Here is a 19,067-nt window from a genome sequence, read left to right as displayed (position 1 = left end):
AAAACCAATGGCCTGTAACTGTGCAATAGTGATGGCTGATAGCTGCACCTGCAAGAGATTGCCAGTAGCCACTCATAGTCTTTCCCCCCCTTGCAGAACCCTTGATGGCCGGTTGCTGCACGCTGGGAGAGAATGGTACGCCCTCTCTCCTTCTGCAGTTGCCTCAATGAGCATGACACCAATGACGGCTGGCAACCGCACCAGTAGACAGGGGACGGCCTGTAGCAGCCCCTCGCCTAGACGTTGCCCCTCATACGGGACTTCAGCGATGGCCAGTAGCCGCACCCGTGGACAGGTGATGGCAGGTAGCCACACTTTGTCTGCGGTCCCGTCAGGAAGTCGGGCCCCGGTGATGGCCGATCGCTGCATGGATGGAAAAGGGACGGTCGGTAGCCACCCTTCTCCCATTGCCCAAGGGACCTTGGTGATGGGTGGCCACTTCAGGGGGGGACGTCACAAAAGCCCCTCGTCCCCTGTGACTTCACGACCCGAGGAAGGCTCCTGTTTGAGCCGCCTCACCGGTGGCAAGGTAAGTCACACCTCCAACTCCCCAGACCGAGGCAACCACCAGAAGGAGAACTTTCCGATAGAGGATTGGTGGAAAGGACTTGCTAACCCCGGGGCTGCACTCTATCCAGCCAGCACCAGAGGGAGACCAGCACCTGTCTAATTCCTGTTGTCAGTGACGCCACAGCCCTACCCTGACGGCGAAGCAGCGGCAGTGAGACCTCAGCAGATGGGCTCTCCACGTCGCCCCTAGTACCCCGGGGCGCGACCTCTCCAGTCCTGAGGAGAAGCGATGCCTTCCTGCACCAGGCACCTGCTGGAGCACCTACAGAAGATATTTGGCCTCAGTCCCTAGGGCCAAACCCCTGTACTCAGCCCCTCCAGTGCGGGGCCCTTCACCGCACCTGACCATAGCCCGTTCTAGTGAACGATGCCCCCACAAATAGTCCCGTGTCCCCTAGATGAGAGGACACCTAAGGGGACACAGCCGACACTGGGCCACCCCCTGTGAGCCGCCGGCTCCCCGCTCAGTTGGCCTGCTCCCTTGCCCCACCTCCCTACAGTGACTGTGACTTCCATGCTCATTAGGTGGCTGTAAAAGGGACTATCAGTGTATAGAGCACAGTGACAGTGTTTAACTACCTTAACGCTACTGAATGTGAGACAAACATAAACACTGTTCCACCACCCAACTCCATTCAGATGTAACATGGGACATGTGTATAATCATCATAAAGTACATGCAGCCCTAGAACAAAGTGTAACCTCAACTCCACTTAAGTACAGTGTCTGTCCGTCTCTTCCCAAGACTGTCAGCATCCTGCGTGATACCTGTAATATATACCTGCCAGTTCCAGCTTTTGCCTTCCCTGTCTCTAGAATTTGGTAATATACATGTAAGGTTGTTGCCCTGTGTCTTTATGGCCTGTTCCTCTCACACTGTGTCTAAGCTCCGGTCTAGAAAGGGAACCCAGCTATACCCTATGTGTTGTTAGGATGGGAAGCTGCCCTAAAAATACATATCATAACATACTCTCTCTCCCTCCCTCTCTCTTTCTCTCTCTTTATATATATATATATTTATATATATATATATATATATATATACAGTCTTGGTAAAAAATAATCACCTATCCTCCCGTACCCCGTGCCTCAGGCTGCCTCATTTACGCGCGGCGGGTCACAGTGGAGCAAGAGGGTCTGAGAGGAAGGGGCCAGAGGAAGAAGGAAAGGTGGGGAGGGGATGAGTGATGGTGCAGGGGTGGACTGAGGGAGGGGAGGGAGGGCAGGTAGGGGAGGGAAAATGAATGCGAAGTAGTTCTCATACTTTTTGTCTATTTTCTTTCATTCAGGGCATGATATAAAAGAGTTAATATTCGGTAGATAATGATGCACTACACCTTATTACCGGCGTCAGATAACAAAGTTTTGATAGGTGGTGATATCAAGGGCTGGCTAGTGAGAGAAATATACTGACGTCACAGTTCGAATATTAATGTGGAGCCAGAAATTTCTGTTTATCAGTATATTTTGACTTCGGACGCAGAATGGAGTCTGGATGGCTTTGACTTCCGTAATGTTTAAGAAACGTCCTTTACCCTTACATGTAATTAATTTTGAAACTAAATATCATATGAACTTGTGACATAGCTGTGTTCACAGTAAATATGATCATCCTCTCTGTATACATTCCCTCTTTATAGCCACCAGCATGTCAACTATTTTATGGCATCTCTATATGAAAAGGCTGTTTAAACTAACTGTGCATAACAGGTAAATAAATTTGATGTCTGTGCACATGGGTGGATATAATAACGATATCTCTCATAAAATATTAGAAGGAAAATGAAACAAAATCCTACCCAAACTCTGAAAATATATCTATGTCAATGTTTACCGACATTGGTAAAGCCAAAGCAACGAGGAAAGCCTTAGTAAATAGTCCAGTGGCCTACTGCCTCAATAACCTCTTGCATCCAGTTCGGGTCAAGCCACGGTGGCGAATGGACGGCTCCGATCACCTCTCGCACAAACCTTGTCTTGCCTTGCCTTGCCCTTCACTTCTGGTGCTGGTGACGGGTACAAGGCACTATGGAGTACTCGGGCCCAGCCTCCCTTTCTGATTTGGAGGAGGACCTTGTGCTGAGTGATGAGGATGATGACACAGCCAACAACCACTGGCCCCTTTTGCCTCATTCAACTGCAACGGGGCCATCAACCACTCCTGTACTTCCTGACCCGCCCTCTATACTACCTCCCGGCTGTGTCCCTAAGGCTGCCTCCTCCTCCAAGAGACCCATAGATGACTCTCAACAGTAATGGGGAGCATTTATCGCCTATCTCTAAAGTCTCAAGGCGGAGGAAAGATATGGACTTTGAGTGCAGTGATTACTGTGACACCACACCCCCTCCCAGGCCACTGCCTCCACACCCTCCTCCCTCCTTTCCAGCCTTCGCACCCCGGAATGAGTACATCAAACTCATGTTTGAGAGCAACCCATTGGTTGATGTCAAGTTGCGATGGCTGGCGGAAGTGAATCGTGCATACCACCTTGAGCGCACCCTGGCTGAGGTCAAGATGTCAGCAGTGACTTCTCGTTTTGTATACGTCTCCAGGAAGCGTTTGGACATTGTGCAATGTGCAGAGCGTGGTGATTTTCTTGCTCTTAAACTTACCCAGCAAGACTCTCCTGACAGGCCTCACAAACTACCGACCTACCTTGTTACTCATTACCCCGTTGGAGTTGACCCCTCCCTCAGTAAGGAAATGGATGGTGTTTACTCTGCACATTGCTTCTTTCAAGACGGTAAGCCCATTAACCCGTAAACCGCAGGACTGTTTTTTCTTGACTTGCGTGTCTCGCGGGCATATTCGCGCTCCGACAGACTCTCTAAAAATATTTGCCAAAAATCCGTTATTAGTTCTAGATTATTAAAATTACATATGCTTATGGCACATACCTTCAGCTTTCTTCTGGGATGTTTGTTGAGCCTTCGTCGAGTACCATAGGACTTGTGGAGACCTCTGCAGTTGGGTAACGAAGTCTCCACTTTACACTTCCCGACAACCTGTAGTATGATTACCACAGCCTGATATTATCACTAGAAACACTATTCTATGATTCTCAAATAGTTTGGAATCCATACTCCAAAAAAAAACACTTTGAATGCAATGAAAATTATGAGCACGTATGACCTTCCCACTTGTGATCGTTCGCCGCTGGTGTTCTGTCATTTATTATTCATAAAAACACTCACACTTTATATTTCTATTACTATATAACACTTATATATATCTACAGTCTTTATCCATAAGTTTCCTTCAGTAACAGTAGTTTATTGTCACTGTAGGCATTCAATTTCTCTTTCAGTAAAATACCTAGCATTCACTTTCTCGTCATGTATACTAGCGTTGAGAGTGAATCTGTCACCTTCACTTCCACTTTCATAACTCATAGTATTCATACACGCTAGAGTGACTTTCACTTTCATTACTCCTAGTATATATACTCGTATTCTTACATTACTACTCATTTACGTTTCTATTTACATTCTCTTATATTTACATTATTTACATTTCTATTTTATTTACACTGTGTTATGCACTGTCACTTGCATTAACTTATAAAACTATTTTCCACTGTTCACTTATATTTACATTCATTGCATTCACTTGCTGTTTACACATTATTTACATTTCCACTTGCACTGTTTTACTCACCAGAAAGATCGTAGTCACTGTCTATCATTTTCATTGACAAATTACCCAGTTGACATTCCACAGGAGTCACTTAGCCCTTTACCTCTTTCCACACGAGGTTTAGTAGGGGGTAGAGGTCACAGGGCCCTTTGCATGGGGCTAAAAAGCGGCAGAATTGGACAGGCGCGAATCCGACGTGGTTTCACCTTGAAAGACGACAGTAAACTGAATACAGTGTTGTGGCCTAGCCGCCTAGGGGGAGTGCAGTGCTGCCAATGTCAGCTTGGTGACAGCTGCTAATATATACGCTATGAAATGATTGGCAGGAAATCTAGACAATACATAATGAATTAGGTAGTTCCAGGTGAATGTAAATATCACTTAGGCTTCTCCCTTCCTTTCTTATATATATTTTTATTACGAGAATAGATTATATGGCATATTTCAAGGGGAAATAAACAGCGAAAATTAGCGAACGAGTGCACGTGAGGTGTTGTCAGGTGATAATTAGCCAATTCCAGGTGTATGGCACTATCACTTACCTTATTTCTTTTTTGTATATATTATTTGGTATAAGAATAGGGCATAGGGCTTATTTCAATGGATGAAATCAGTGGAAAATTCCAGGGAAGATTTACTTAGCATAGCACTGCCGGGCAGGTGAGAGGAGAGGGTATGAAGGGGAGGTAGGGAGGGGAGTCAAGAACGGGGAGAAATGGCTAAATTGTCAACAATGGATGGGAGTACAGATGAGATTAGGAGTGGTGACTAGTGTTGGACATAGCAGTACTGATAGATGATACAAGCCACCACTTGAAAGCCTGGGCATATTCAAATAACACAGAGTCACAAAAGTGACGCCCCGCAGTATGATCCCCTGCTCCCAAGCATCACGAAAGTGACACCCCGCAGTTAAGGGGTTAACAGGATAGTAGTGGTTTGGACTCTCCAGGACCCACCACCATCATCTTTTGCTTTTAGTTTCCTGCCGTGTCTCCCGCCCTGTGAGGTACATCAGCTGGATAATGACAAGCCATTGTGTTATAAGTGCTGGGGTATTCGACACATACCCGGCTACTGCTCAGCCCCGGAAAGGTGTGCATTTTGTTCTGAGGGTCATGACTCCCGCACCTGCCCCCACCGCACCCCACCACCCCCACCCACGGATGAAGAGGACCCCACCTCAAGGCCCTCACCACCACCTGAGGTCACTAAACACTGGAGGTGCCCTCGTTGCCAGCAGCCGGGAGTGAGTGTCTGGCATGGTTGTGCTAGACGTAAGGCCACTTCTACATTGTTGCGCACCTCGCCACCGCCACTACCACCTCAGCCACGCATCACTGTGTCATCGTCACCTACTCCTGCATCTCCTCCACAGGTCCTAGACCTTTGCACCGCTGTAGACAAGCTTATAACTAGGTGTGCCTCCCTTGAATCGTGGCTTGACAACATTGAGGCCCGCATGGCTAGCTTGGCTGCCAGCCAGGCCAACACTGAGGCTACCCTCAACACCCTCATGGAGACACAGCAAGCCATGATCGACTCAGTCACGTCACAAAGAAATGACATTTTCACCTCACGCTGTGATGAAGTAAGTGACCAAGCACCCTCTTCTCATAAACCAGTTCGTTTGGCAGGTTCATCTACACCCAGTTCACACACTTCAAGGAAACATCCCATCAAATGATATGGCCGAGCAATTACACAACGTGTCATGGAATGCTTGTGGTATTACGGCATTTGACAAACTTGCTTCACTTCAGTCATATGTGTACAGTCATCATCCTCTAGTGGTCCTCATTCAAGAAGCTTTTGTTGGCCCCCTTCAACACCGTGACGCCCCCCACGCTTAAAGGATATGTTTCTTATGTTAATCATGTATGAAATGGTCTCATTACTTACATTCACTCTTCCTTGCAGCACCGATTTCTCCACAACTCTGATGATCCAGACACCACATAACAGCTGTTTGAGGCAAATGTGGGCAGCAGCAGCATCCAGGTATGCAACGTATACTGTGCCCCCGGTAAGTTAGGTGTGGATGTCCTTCCTCCTCTAACAGACCAAAGTATTCTCTACGTGGGGGATTTCAACGCTCGTCATCCAGACCTGGGAGACCTGTCTACGATGAACCGAAATGGGCTCCACCTTCTACAATACATTCAACACAACCATCTTACTCACTAGACCATGGGAGGGGCTACTCACTCTCACGGAGGGACGCTGGACCATATCGTCACAGCCGGCCTGGTTGCAGCACACATCAGGAGTAACTCCATCCCAGCTTTCTTCTCTGATCATGTGGCTGTCGGCTTCCAGTACTTACTCCCAAACAGACACCCTCCCACTCATCCACATGTCCGCATTGCTATTCCTCCTAAGTATTGTCCTAACTACATTGCCTACATGACCACCTTTTTCAGTACTTTTGATCTGGTGTCACCTGAGGCATTGTACTCCTCTTTAGTTTCTGCAACATATGATTTCTATTCTAGATATGTTTCCAGGCCACACATACATCGCAGAGAGGGTGTGTATTCATGGACTCTCGACCGCTGCATCCGGCAAGCAGAGACGACAGCATCGGAGGCTGGCCTTCTCTTTCAAGTGGACCGTACTGCTGACCATCTTCACCGATACCAAGCCTTGAGGAATGAACTAGTACAAATACAGGGCTGTGTGAGGACCGAGTCTTGGCAATATTTCACAGACAAAATCAACCAGCAAACAAGTGTGGGGACCATGTGGCAGATGATACGAACTGTAACAAGAAGGAAGCCCGCCACTGCCCTCCACCACAGCTCTGGTGTGTATGCCCAAAGCTTAATTGATGAGTGAGCCAGACGGTCGCAAGTAGACAATCTCCCCGGGCATGTTCAAGTGGCACTGTTGGAGGTCATCGAGCACTATGGTTGATGAAGGCGCTGCTTGAGGAGGATGTTGAGGACACCACACCCATCACATGATGAACTGTGACGGGCTCTTGCTTGGGGTAAATCGACTGCTCCAGGGGATGACGGGATAACATACTCTGTTCAACAGCTTCAGCGAGTACCAGGTGACCCTTTACTTCACCTGTTCAACCTTTGCTACAAACTTGGTCACATGCCTACCGCTTGGACCTGCAGCACCATTGTACCCATCCCCAAGCCTGGCTCAGACGAGTTTAGGCCAGTTTCCCTAACCTCTTGTTTCAGCACGATGATGGAGCGGATATTGCTCACTCATCTCATGTTCAGGCTAGAATCCGTGTTGTCTCACAGACTCTTTGGCTTCCTCCCACAGCGCTGCACACACCACTGCCTCCTAGAATTATACTCCCGCCTCTCCCCAAACAGTGTGGTTGCCTTCATTGATCTGAAGACGCCTTTGATGTTGCCAATATGGACATTATCCTCGATCAGTTGGTGAACTTCGGCATCAGAGGACGACTATTGAAGTGGGTAAGAGGATATCTCATCAACACGTCCTCCCGGGTCCTTTTCAAGGGTACGTACAGCTCTACAAAAGCCTTCAATTTAGGAACTCCTCAGGGTGCTATTCTTAGTCCCTTCTTATTCAATGTTTTAATGCATCGACTACTCTCAAGGTTACCCGACATCTCTGGTACCATCATCACCTGCTATGCTGACGACATGTGTATACAATCTACATCCCCACACAATCTCCAGCAGCTACTCACCTCCTTTTCTACATCTGCCTATGACTGTGGCTTGATTATATCAACAGAAAAAAGCAGAATCTTTACACTCCAGAACCGGAGGCTGCTTCCAGTGTTCACTGTCGGTGACTGCATTGTGCCTCTTTGCAGACAGTACCTCTACCTGGGTGCACTGGTCTCCGTTCCCCGCGCCACTTGGGCACAGCGCACTCATCCCATCGTTCAGGATCTTTTGCATAGGCTACAAAAGCGCCACTCTCTCCCCGCAAGTGGCTTTTCAACAACACTACTGGAATCTCCATTTCTGTGGCTAGAACCATCTATATCACCTTCATCTGTTCTGTTATAGATTACCTCTCTCTGCCATAATTCAGCTTCCCCTGTCATCCCTGCAACCCCTTGAGATGTTTCAAAATAAAATAATGAGAGTAATTTTGGATTGTCCAATGTCTACAAGGATTGTCAATATGAAAACTGAACTGAATTTGCCACCCATAACCGACAGAATTTATTCAACAGTTACATGTGTCACTCTTGAATGTCTCCATTACCCTCAAGTTGTCCCCCACTATTCCACTATAATTAGAAATGCCTTGCAGCCCCGCCCACGTGTACCTCTTCCTCATTAAGGCTGTCTCTTCTCTCATTCAGAGGCTAAACATCGACATTCCAGAGGCTGAAGTTTTTCCTTGTCCCCCACCGTGGATGATTCCCGCCCCATCGGTTCACTACACCCCCACCTCCAAGACGGCTGTGCCTGCTCTACAAAGGCAGCTGGCGCTGGAGGCTATTGCTATGGCGTCGTCCTCGGAGCCCACACTGAACCACTTCTACACAGATGGGTCCCTTCAGCCAGATGGTTCAGCAGGGTGTGCTGTCTTCTCCCCTGGTGTCGCTCTGCCACCAGGGGAATGGGTGGGTTGCAGACTCCCAGCCCCCACCAGTTCCACTTACTGTGAGTTGTGTGGCATACTGGATGCAGTCAGTCTCCTCTGCCAACGTGGTCTTAATGGTTTGGTGATTTATGACTCTAAGTCTGCCCTTCAGGCTCTTTCCTCCCCTAAACTGAAAGATATTGTTGTGCATAGAATATTGCCCTTTTTGGCCCTAGTCCTTCAACATGCACTGACAGTAAAGTTTTTGTGGATTCCCTCCCATACAGGCATTATTCACAGTGAGAATGTTGATAACTTAGCAAAAGCTGCCTGTAGACTACCTCCCCGAGGTGCTGGTCCTTCACCCTCACTCTCCTGCTACCTATCCAGGTTCCGTGCTCATACCTTCAATTCCATCAGCCATCACAGAGACCGTCAGAGAGCCAACAGCGTCTCCATCCAACATCATGACGCGTTCCGCCACCACCGTTACAAGTACCGTCGTCGGGGACTCAGGGTGAGGAGGCACAACGTGGTGGCTGCCAGGTTACGCCTTGGCTACAGGCCAGTGTGGCAAGTCGCAGCATTGGAGGATGCACCCCACTTCACCTCGTGCCTCCTGTGTCGCCCCCAACAGTAATACGCTGGAACACTACTGTCTGCACTGCCCTCAAGTCGAAGGTTTGCTGCCCCAAGGACGCCCACTGGTGGATATCTGTCGGTATCTGCTGTTGGGCGACAACTTGGTTGACCTTCTCGCTCGATACCCACGTTTTGGTGGGTGCTGAGGATGCTGCCATGCTGGCTGGTCCTGCCTCACATTATTTACTGTACCTACATATCTTTGCCATAATCCTCTAATGTGTTACTGTTAACTTCTTTTTTTTTATTACTACTTTTGACTATTTGATTCTGATGTTATTAACGTCAATTTGTCGATGAATTGTACATTGGATTGACACCTTTGGCGTAATAAATTAATTCAAACAAAAACCTCTTGCATTCCTCACGGCACCGAGGAAACAATGTTGTCGATGGTTTGCTGGTTTCGTGTGAACAGCTCCCACTCCTCCTTGGTGTGCTGGGGGAGGCGGGCCTGTCAACTCGTTCTCTGGCTCCCACACGTTGACAATCTGGGCCCACACAGTCTCGATGGCCCTGCACTGATGTTTGATCTATCACGTCAGTATATTTCTCTCACAAGCCAGTCCTTGATATTACCACCTGTCTAAAGATTATTATCTTACGCCGCTATGCAAGATGTAATGCAGCATTATCTACCGAATATTAACTCCTGTATATCATGCCATGAATGAAAGAAAACAGACAAATAATGTGACCACCACTTCGCATTGCATTCTCCCTCTCCTACCTACCCAACCTACCCTCCTTCACTTCACCCTTTCACCATTACTCAGTCCCCCCCACCCACCTTCCCTTCTTGGATGCTTTGGCTTTACCAGTGTCGTTAAACATTGACATAGATAATATATTTTGGGAGCTTGGGTAGGATTTTGTTTCATTTTCCTTCTAACATTTTATGAGAGATATCGTTATTATATCCACCCATGTGCACAGACATCAAATGTTTACCTTTTATCCACAATTAGTTTAAACAGCCTTTTCATATAGAGATGCCATAAAGTAGTTGACATGCTGGTGGCTATAAAGAGGGAATGTATACCGAGAGGATGATCATATTTACTGTGGACACAGCCGTGTCACAAGTTGCATATGATAATTAGTTTCAAAATTAATTACATGTAAGGGTAAAGGACGTTTCTTAAACATTACGGAAGTCAAAGCCATCCAGACTCCATTCTGCGTCCAAAGTCAAAATATACTGATAAACAGAAATTTCTGGCTCCACATTAATATTTGATCTGTGACTTCAGTATATTTCTCTCACTAGCCAGCCCTTGATATCACCACCTATCAAAACTTTATCTGACGCCGGTAATAAGGTGTAGTGCATCATTATCTACCGAATATTAACTCTTTTATATCATGCCCTGAATGAAAGAAAATAGACAAAAAGTATGAGCACCACTTCGCATTCATTTTCCCTCCCCTACCTGCCCTCCCTCAGTCCACCCCCGCACCATAACTCTTCCCCCCCCCCCACCTTCCCTTCTCTCTCTGGCCCCTCCCTCTCAGACCCTCTTGCTCCACTGTGACTTGCTGCGCATAAATGAGGCAGCCTGAGGCACGGGGTACTGGAGGATAGGTGACTATTTATGACCACGGCTGTATATAACTATGATATTAATGTTGGAGTGGTGTTAGACTCGTTCCCTGTCACAAACTTTGCAGATACGACTATGTGACTCCCGCTGACAGAGCGTGGGGAGTGGAACAGCCTGACGGGTCCTGGACCGGCATGATCGGAATGTCAATGCGGGAAGTAGGTCCCTTTACGGCCTTGCATCGTTATGTATTGGATGTGGATTAAATCGTGTTATTTTATTTATATTTTGCCATTTAACAAGTTCATTGAAGGTCAGCTTAACTAAACTGGTATATGAGATGCATAGACAGGCTGAAAGATGGACTGATAGATAGATAAAATGACCAGACACAAAACAGTCAACATAGACCGAATAAAAAAAAAAAGTAGATAGGAAGATATGTGTGATTTGGAGGTACCTGACAGTATTGCACTTCAATTTCTAATTTACTGTTCGTTTCAGGAAGTGGACATCAGCCTTGGCCTCTTCCTCCTCACTGCTGCGAGAGCCAGGGCAGTGGACTTTACCTTCCCCGTCGACATTATGTACAACAGGATGATCGTGGGTCGTGGCAAGCCTGAGGTGAACCCCTGGAGCTTCCTACTTCCCCTGGGTGCTCGTGTTTGGGGAGCGCTTCTTACGGCTTTGTTGGGGTTCCTTGCAGTAATGACTATATTTCCTTCCTGTCTACAAATCCAGACTTGTCATTGTACAGGGCTAATGGTGAAGGCATCCAGCTGCGTTCGAGTGCTGTTACAACAAGGTAAGACCTCCAGCTTGTCCTATATGTTAAGGTGGAAGTCGTCACTTTCAGGATAGTATTGCCATCCTTCCACCATGTGTGGTCGTATAGTTATATTGCACTATTGATCAAGGCATCTAGATGCATTCGCCTGGTCCCTTGCAATAAAGTCTTAACAACAATATCTCATTACTTGCACTATTGCATCAGGGTGTACCACTTCCGTGTCTTAATTATAACATCTCATTCCCAGCATTTTGTTTTGTTTTGATATCGCGTGGTGGCAGGGATAAGAAGATTTATCATGAATAACTATAATGGTTTACATTCATATGCATGCAGTAATGAAATATTCTAAGAAACTGTTTCTACCACCAAATAATATTACTGAGAATGAGAGAATTCAATCATGAAAACAGTCTCGGGATGGCTTCGTAGGTACTACTGGGAGCTGTTATTCACACTGCATGGAGTCCTGAGATCAAAATTACAGAGAAACTGGTCGGTGTGCTGAAAGGCACCTTAATGAGTTGCAAACCTGCCTTGATTTATATCTACTACTCAGTAGTGTTGCGGGACAAAACTGATGACAAAGTTTGTAGTAGAATACCCATAAGGAAACATTTCCAGTTGCACTTCCGAAGCTTGGATATCATTTGCTTACATAATAATGACATATCAAGTTGGTTTGTCTGATGCCGATTGTTAACGACTGAACTGCATCACAAAGAATATACATACAAGTATTACCAATTTTCATTAGGTTCTTTATTTGCCATTCATGACAAATCCCAGCACTCTACAGAATGTACGTAGGAAGCGTAATCAAAAGAATATTTTGATGTATATATGGGGCAAAAATAATCCTATTAAGTATGATTGCAAACACAGTAACGAAACACGATACTACATGAGAGAACTTTCAGAGTGAAGTAATAACTCAGTAATTAATTAATTTGGAATAAATTCATGTGCTTATTTCAGATGTCAGCTCTGTCAGGACATGGTGGGTATGGGAGCGTGTGGTGTTGGGTGTGTGGATGCTGACAACTGTGGTGCTGACACGTAGCTATACAGGCAACCTGGTGTCCCTCCTGGCCGTCAGATACATCCCAATGCCCATACAGTCTCTCAGGGATGTGGTCGATAATCCTATTACATTTTTAGTGCAGAAAGGAACTAGTTTGGCTTCCACTGTTCAGGTTAGTATTTATCCCATGAAGCGTTGTATAGTAGCACATAAAGACATTGGGCATTAATGTATTTCTTGGCTCTCTCAGTTTACGGACCTGCTGTGACTAAGGCAAGACTCGACATCTTCTGAGGTAAATTGTCTGATCATGCAGAACATGATAAACATAGGAACGTAAACATACTCCGCATCAATAGGTAACGTTCTGGACAAGCCGTTCCTCGATAGCAGACTTACTGCAGGGGACAATGAGAAGCTATATGCCAACAACGAGAATACATTATACGGGTTATTCTTCCAGTTATAATATAAAGTTACAATGCTCATGAATTTCTGCCAAAGTATGTGTGGTTCTGGGGTGATTAAGAAAGGCTATTTAAATTACACTTTAAGACATTCATTCAGTTACTTACAGACGGTTAATATTGGTGCTTTCCAAGACATAAATACATGATCGAGCACTTTACGTTAAAGTAAGTCCAGTTCAGCCTAGTATAGGGGGGCGCTATAAATACAGCCTTTAAGACAATCATTGTCCTTCTTTCAGACGGCTGAGAGTGGTGTTTTCCGCGACATAAATGATCTGCAGAAGGAAGGTAGATTTCAAACATTCGCGGCCTCTGAGTTGACGAAGAACCTGGATGTCAAAGTGAGGAGGGGGGACCACACCCTAATAAACTTGGGGGATGTGGCGAAGATGATGATGGCACAGGACTTTTCAGTGACAGGTGAGTTAGAGAGAGAGAGAGAGAGAGAGAGAGAGAGAGAGAGAGAGAGAGAGTGAAATTGTGTGTGTGTGTGTGTGTGTGTGTGTGTGTGTGTGTGTGTGTGTGTGTGTGTGTGTGTCATTAATTTGCCCTTACACTAACAAATCTATGAGAGGTGATGGGAGTGTCTTTTACCTCAGAACACCCACACAATGAACTAGGGACTCAGCTAAACTGCAAAAAATGGCTCAGCAGTATCAAGAACAAACGACAAAAAAGGTCATCTTACTCAACCTAATTGCCGGAGGATAAAACATTTGCATGTTCTTTATTTTAATTATATTTTGGGAGACGTCAGGCAATCTTCAGGTTGACCTTGACCTGAAAATATACTTGTGATCCTTTGTTATTTGCGAATTAGAAAATGGACCCTATAATAAAAGAACTGAAGCCAGCGTTTTTCCGAGACAATGTTTGGTGGTTTCAGCGCCAGTCCGGCTTGTACTTTGTAGACCATGATTTTATATATATATTTTTAATCATCCATTGATTTACGATAATATTACTTCCCATATCGTAAGACCGCTGACAGATATACTGGAAAGGTCATATAGTGTATTCATGGCACTAATTTTGCCTATATTTAACTATATTCTTGGTGTCAACAGGAAAGTGTGACTTCTACCTAGCACGTGAGAAGTTCCTAAACTCAATGGCTGGCATGACGGGGCCCAAAGACAGCCCACTCATCAACGCTGTCAGCCGCAGGTCAGCTACCATACATCAGTTTTATCTGCATGATCTGCTAAGTTATTCCTAAGGTGATTAAGATCATTCGGCTTTATCAAAATTAATATTTGATAAGTTTAATTGGATGAGTAGGCTATCAGCTGGCTATTCTGTTTTTGCCTTAACTTGGTCTAAAATTACCGTCTCTGTATTTTGAATGTGGAATTGTAATAGTTGCTCATCACTAGAATTGTGCTGGTCATGAGGGGGTAGTTACGTGAGCAAAGCTACAAAAGGACAAAACCTGGGCCAAGATAATTTGAGAGGTTTATGGTAATTTATTCATAATCACGTGTTTGTTTGCAGGATCATAACAGTGAGAGAAGCAGGTATCTACGACCACTGGATCAACAGCTACACCCCCAACATGACCACCTGCCTCAACCCACCCACAACCATGGCCGTCAGATCCTCACTCAGCCTCTCCAATATATGGGTAACTTCCTCACTGTGCTTTAGTGAGCCATACTTTCTACTCATCCATCCATCTATCTATCTGTCGGGATCGAACCAACGTATTAATCCATCAACCTCTCTCTCTCTCTCTCTCTCTCTCTCTCCGTATCTATCTATCTGCCTATCTATCTATTCATATATGTTAAGTGACCCGGTAATACTTGTAGTAAATATGATGCAGTTTCCTAAAAGTATATTCTCTCACATTGCAGGGAACACTGGTGGTTTACGTGGCTGGCCTGGCAATTAGTTTTCACGTGTTCTGCTTCGAGCTCATCTACTCACACCTCCGGTAATGTGTCCGTGATGAAGGATGTGAGACTGTTGGTGTGGCAGAGTCGAATCAGTTAACCACCGGCGTTTGGGGTTTCACATTGCAAGTACTGACCAGGTTGTGTACTAGATATTTTTCAGACTAAATTACTAATGTTGCGAGATCGAGTTTATAAGAAAACATAGGAAAGAACTTTTTCTTGAGAACAGGCGTCATTTATATTTCATTTTTGCTATTAAACAAACTTTTATTGAGAGAGGATGATGATCTCGAATTGGACTGGACACATTCTGAAACTCTGCTATACTGAAGGAAGCCGTTTTGAAATGGCAAATGAAAAATAGGAATGATATCATCGTATTTAACAAATTTATATTACATCCTTGCTGCAGACCTTACAACAAGCTTTTCGAAATGAAGCGGGTTACATGACCTTCTTTTACCACTTTATCTTCGGCACGTCTCCCCGAAGCTGAATTAAATCATCTAGTGATAGCAGGAATAAAACATAAAATGTCACCGAACTGAAAGGGTTAAAATGTTTATTGATGTTGTTTGTAAATTCTTTAGTACACGAAATGCTGTATACTCCAAGCTAAATAAAATCGTCTGATAATAACAAACATTTGATAAAACATTCCTTAATAAAGAAAAAGAGAGTTGAGATTCTTCATATTCCCTTTCATACGAACACTGTCTTAAACTTTACAAAACAGACTCGACAGGGCAAGGATCAGTCTATCTATATGTCTGTCTATCTGTTTATCTATCTATCTATTGCCAAACGCCTCAAACCCCTAAGGGTTCACCACAAAACAAATCACCCCCCAAACTCCCTGTTCTCAGCCATCCGGCTGTCCTCCTTCCAGCTAATAATTCCCTCTCTCATATATCTCTACACTTCATTCCCCCATCTCATCCCTGATCTTCCCCTCCTCCTCTCCCAAACCACTTCACTCACATACACTCTTCTAGTGGGTCTCTCATTCTTCATCGGCATGAACTGTATTTCCTTATAAACTCAATGTATTTTCCTCTCCAGCAAGGAAAACCTTTGCTGTGCTGCATGAAAGCGTCTGGAGAGGGAAGAAATCAATTGTGAAAGGTAATCGCATAGTGAAGACTCAAGACTCTGGTACCATGATTGCTTTGCTCTGGCGAAAAAGAAAGTTATACTGTAACTACTTTTGTATGTTTTCAGTGATTTTGTATGTTTTCTTGCGTTGATTCATCGTATATACCGTTATTATTTCTGACTAATAGGTTCAGAAAGTTGACACACACACACACACACACACACACACACACACACACACACACACACACACACACACACACACACACACACACACATGTATGCATTGCTTGCTAATATGAGAACAGCATTCATATATATATATATATATATATATATATATATATATATATATATATATATATATATATATATATGTATATGAAGACATGTTGAGGAAGGTAATAACAACATTCATTATACCAACCCTGGAATATGCATCAGTAGTATGGAATCCTCATCCCCCCGTCGCCCGCCCCCACCCCCCCACAAAAAAAGATAAGATTGAACAGTACAAAGGGCAGCTACAAGATGGGTACCAAGCTTAAGGGTTCTAAGCTACAAAGAAATATATATATATAAAAAATGATTCTACCAACACTGCGGGAGAGAAGGAAAAGAGGAGACATGATTATGCTATATAAATGCATATCAAGGGAAGAGAAGATAGACATAAATGAATATATAACCTATGGGGAAGCATCAGCATGAGGACACTGCAAAAACTACATAAAAAGCAAGGCGATAAAGACGTAAGGAAATTCAGTTTCCAAATAGGGCAATTGATCAGTGGCATGCACTACCGAATGAAGAAGTGTATGCCAAAAGTATTCAAAAAATTTCAGGATATGTATGATAACAATGATTTAATGCACGAGACAGTACGAGCTGGACTCATTCCTGTAAAGATACAATTAGGTAAGAACAATTTGGCAGCTAAGAACACACAAAGACAGACAGACAGACAGACAGACAGACAGACAGACAGACAGACAGATAGACACACACACACACACACACACACACAAACGAACATTTGTAATAGACTGTACTCTACTACTAGAGAGGATATAATACATTAGTCATGAAGTTATAGAACATAGATATCACGGTAAAGAATTCTAACAACATGACTTCTTCAAACAGAAACAATGACTCCAAGTATAAACCTCTCATCGAGCATCAGTTTGTTTATAAGTAGTCTTGCAAAGATTTAAGCTTTTTATATATTCAGCAAACATTGCAAAACCTAAGACACGGCTTGATCCCACTGCTATCCTAGGCTATTCAATATGTCTTTAAGTCACACAAAACTTAAGCTGATCATTATACATAGTGTAAAGGTAATATTACTAACTGCATACATTTTATGGAGGCCAATCTGGTACAAGGCTTGTTTGAATCTATAAGGAAAAAGTATTTCTGTTGGTGTTTAACGGTCGTGTAGTAAGTCAAGAGGCACCGTAGCGCCTCTTCCTAAGCGATTTATTCGACTTATTATTTCCCAAAAGTCTTCTCTGTGCCGGTTATATCGCAGTCAAAATCGACATGCTATCCATCAACGACGTACAAATTATGCTGAGGTGTAAGGTGTGGAACAAATCGCAATGAAAAAGGAACTACCGTATTGAGCCAACAGGGTCACCTGAGTCCATATTCTCGTCAGGTAAGGAGGCTTCGTAACACGTCTTGCTTAACTATTCATCTTTGGATATGGCTGGTTAATATCCTTTTGTACGCAATTTATGCAGAGTATAGCGATATTAGAAGGATTTATATAACACAGAATAGGATTTGAAAGTGTAATAGGCAAAAGAAATTGCTTAGGAAGGTGTTGGGAAGCTCCCTTAATCAATGAGAATACTGGCCTAGGTGACATTGTTGGTTTCGTAATAAGTTATACTCAGCGATTTGTTCCGCACCATACGCCCCATTATCCTCTTGTACGTCACTGATGCATAGTATATCAGTATAAAAACGATGTAAAAAGCATAGAATGATTTTTTTTTTTTTTTAGGTATGATTTTTAGGAAAAGGAAAAATTTTGCAATATACTTTGATCCATTGTTGACTGCTGCGTGTTGGCTGTGTGGTAGGGGAGTGTGGGTGTGCTGACACAGATAAATACTGAGCCTCTGGCCTGTCCCCCTCACTGTTCTCGGCCGACTGCCTCACCCGCCGCTGCCTGACCATTGCCTCTCTTCTGGTAAGTCTTGAGAGTGCGGTCTGCTGGTGTGGCTAACGGTGTTAGTGTGGTGCTGGTGTGGCTGACAGTGTTAGTGTGGTGCTACTGTGGCTGCCGGTGTTAGTGTGGTGCTGGTGTGGCTGATGGTGTTAGTGTGGTGCTGCTGGTGTGGCTAACGGTGTTAGTGTGGTGCTGGTGTGGCTGACAGTGTTAGTGTGGTGCTACTGTGGCTGCCGGTGTTAGTGTGGTGCTGGTGTGGCTGACAGTGTTAGTGTGGTGCTACTGTGGCTGCCGGTGTTAGTGTGGTGCTGGTGTGGCTGACAGTGTTAGTGTGGTGCTACTGTGGCTGCCGGTGTTAGTGTGGTGCTGGCGTGGCTGATGGTGTTAGTGTGGCGCTAGTGTTGTTGGCGGTGTTAGTGTGGTGTTGGTGTGGCTGGCGGTGTTAGTGTGGTGTTGGTGTGGCTGGCGGTGTTAGTGTGGTGTTGGTGTGGGTGACGGTGTTAATGTGGCGCTCGTGTGGCTTTAGTATGAAAAAGCTTTTATGTAATACAAATGAGGCTTGGAGTATCTGTGGATTATTTAAGTTATAAATTATGTCTGTGGTCAAGATATATCATTTAGCATAAGTACAGTCTCCAGCAAAAATAGAGCGACCGGCTCGACGAGCAGGTTTGTT

At 44.7% G+C, this 19,067-nt stretch overlaps 1 protein-coding gene across 2 annotated transcripts in view; it reads left to right on the top strand.

Annotated features, from left to right (window-relative positions):
• Positions 1–15,171, top strand: part of LOC145397208 (uncharacterized) — a 65,384-nt gene extending 50,213 nt beyond the window's left edge. Inside the window, exons 1-4 of one of the 2 annotated variants that reach the window (XM_080270401.1) lie at positions 13,605–13,633; positions 14,281–14,380; positions 14,708–14,837; positions 15,070–15,171. In XM_080270401.1, coding sequence (XP_080126527.1) covers positions 13,606–13,633; positions 14,281–14,380; positions 14,708–14,837; positions 15,070–15,153 — 342 coding nt within the window. In that variant the 5' untranslated portion in view covers position 13,605 and the 3' untranslated portion in view covers positions 15,154–15,171. Of the gene's footprint in view, positions 1–13,604; positions 13,634–14,280; positions 14,381–14,707; positions 14,838–15,069 lie in introns of those variants that run through there. The other variant, XM_080270400.1, reaches the window with a different exon arrangement.
• The last annotated feature ends 3,896 nt before the right edge of the window (positions 15,172–19,067 follow it).

Source organism: Coenobita brevimanus, chromosome 40 (genome assembly GCF_032717465.1).
Source record: "Coenobita brevimanus isolate Jiangsu-jjx chromosome 40, ASM3271746v2, whole genome shotgun sequence".
Classification (NCBI taxonomy): Eukaryota; Metazoa; Arthropoda; class Malacostraca; order Decapoda; family Coenobitidae; genus Coenobita; species Coenobita brevimanus.
This window is presented reverse-complemented; position numbering and strand designations above follow the sequence as displayed.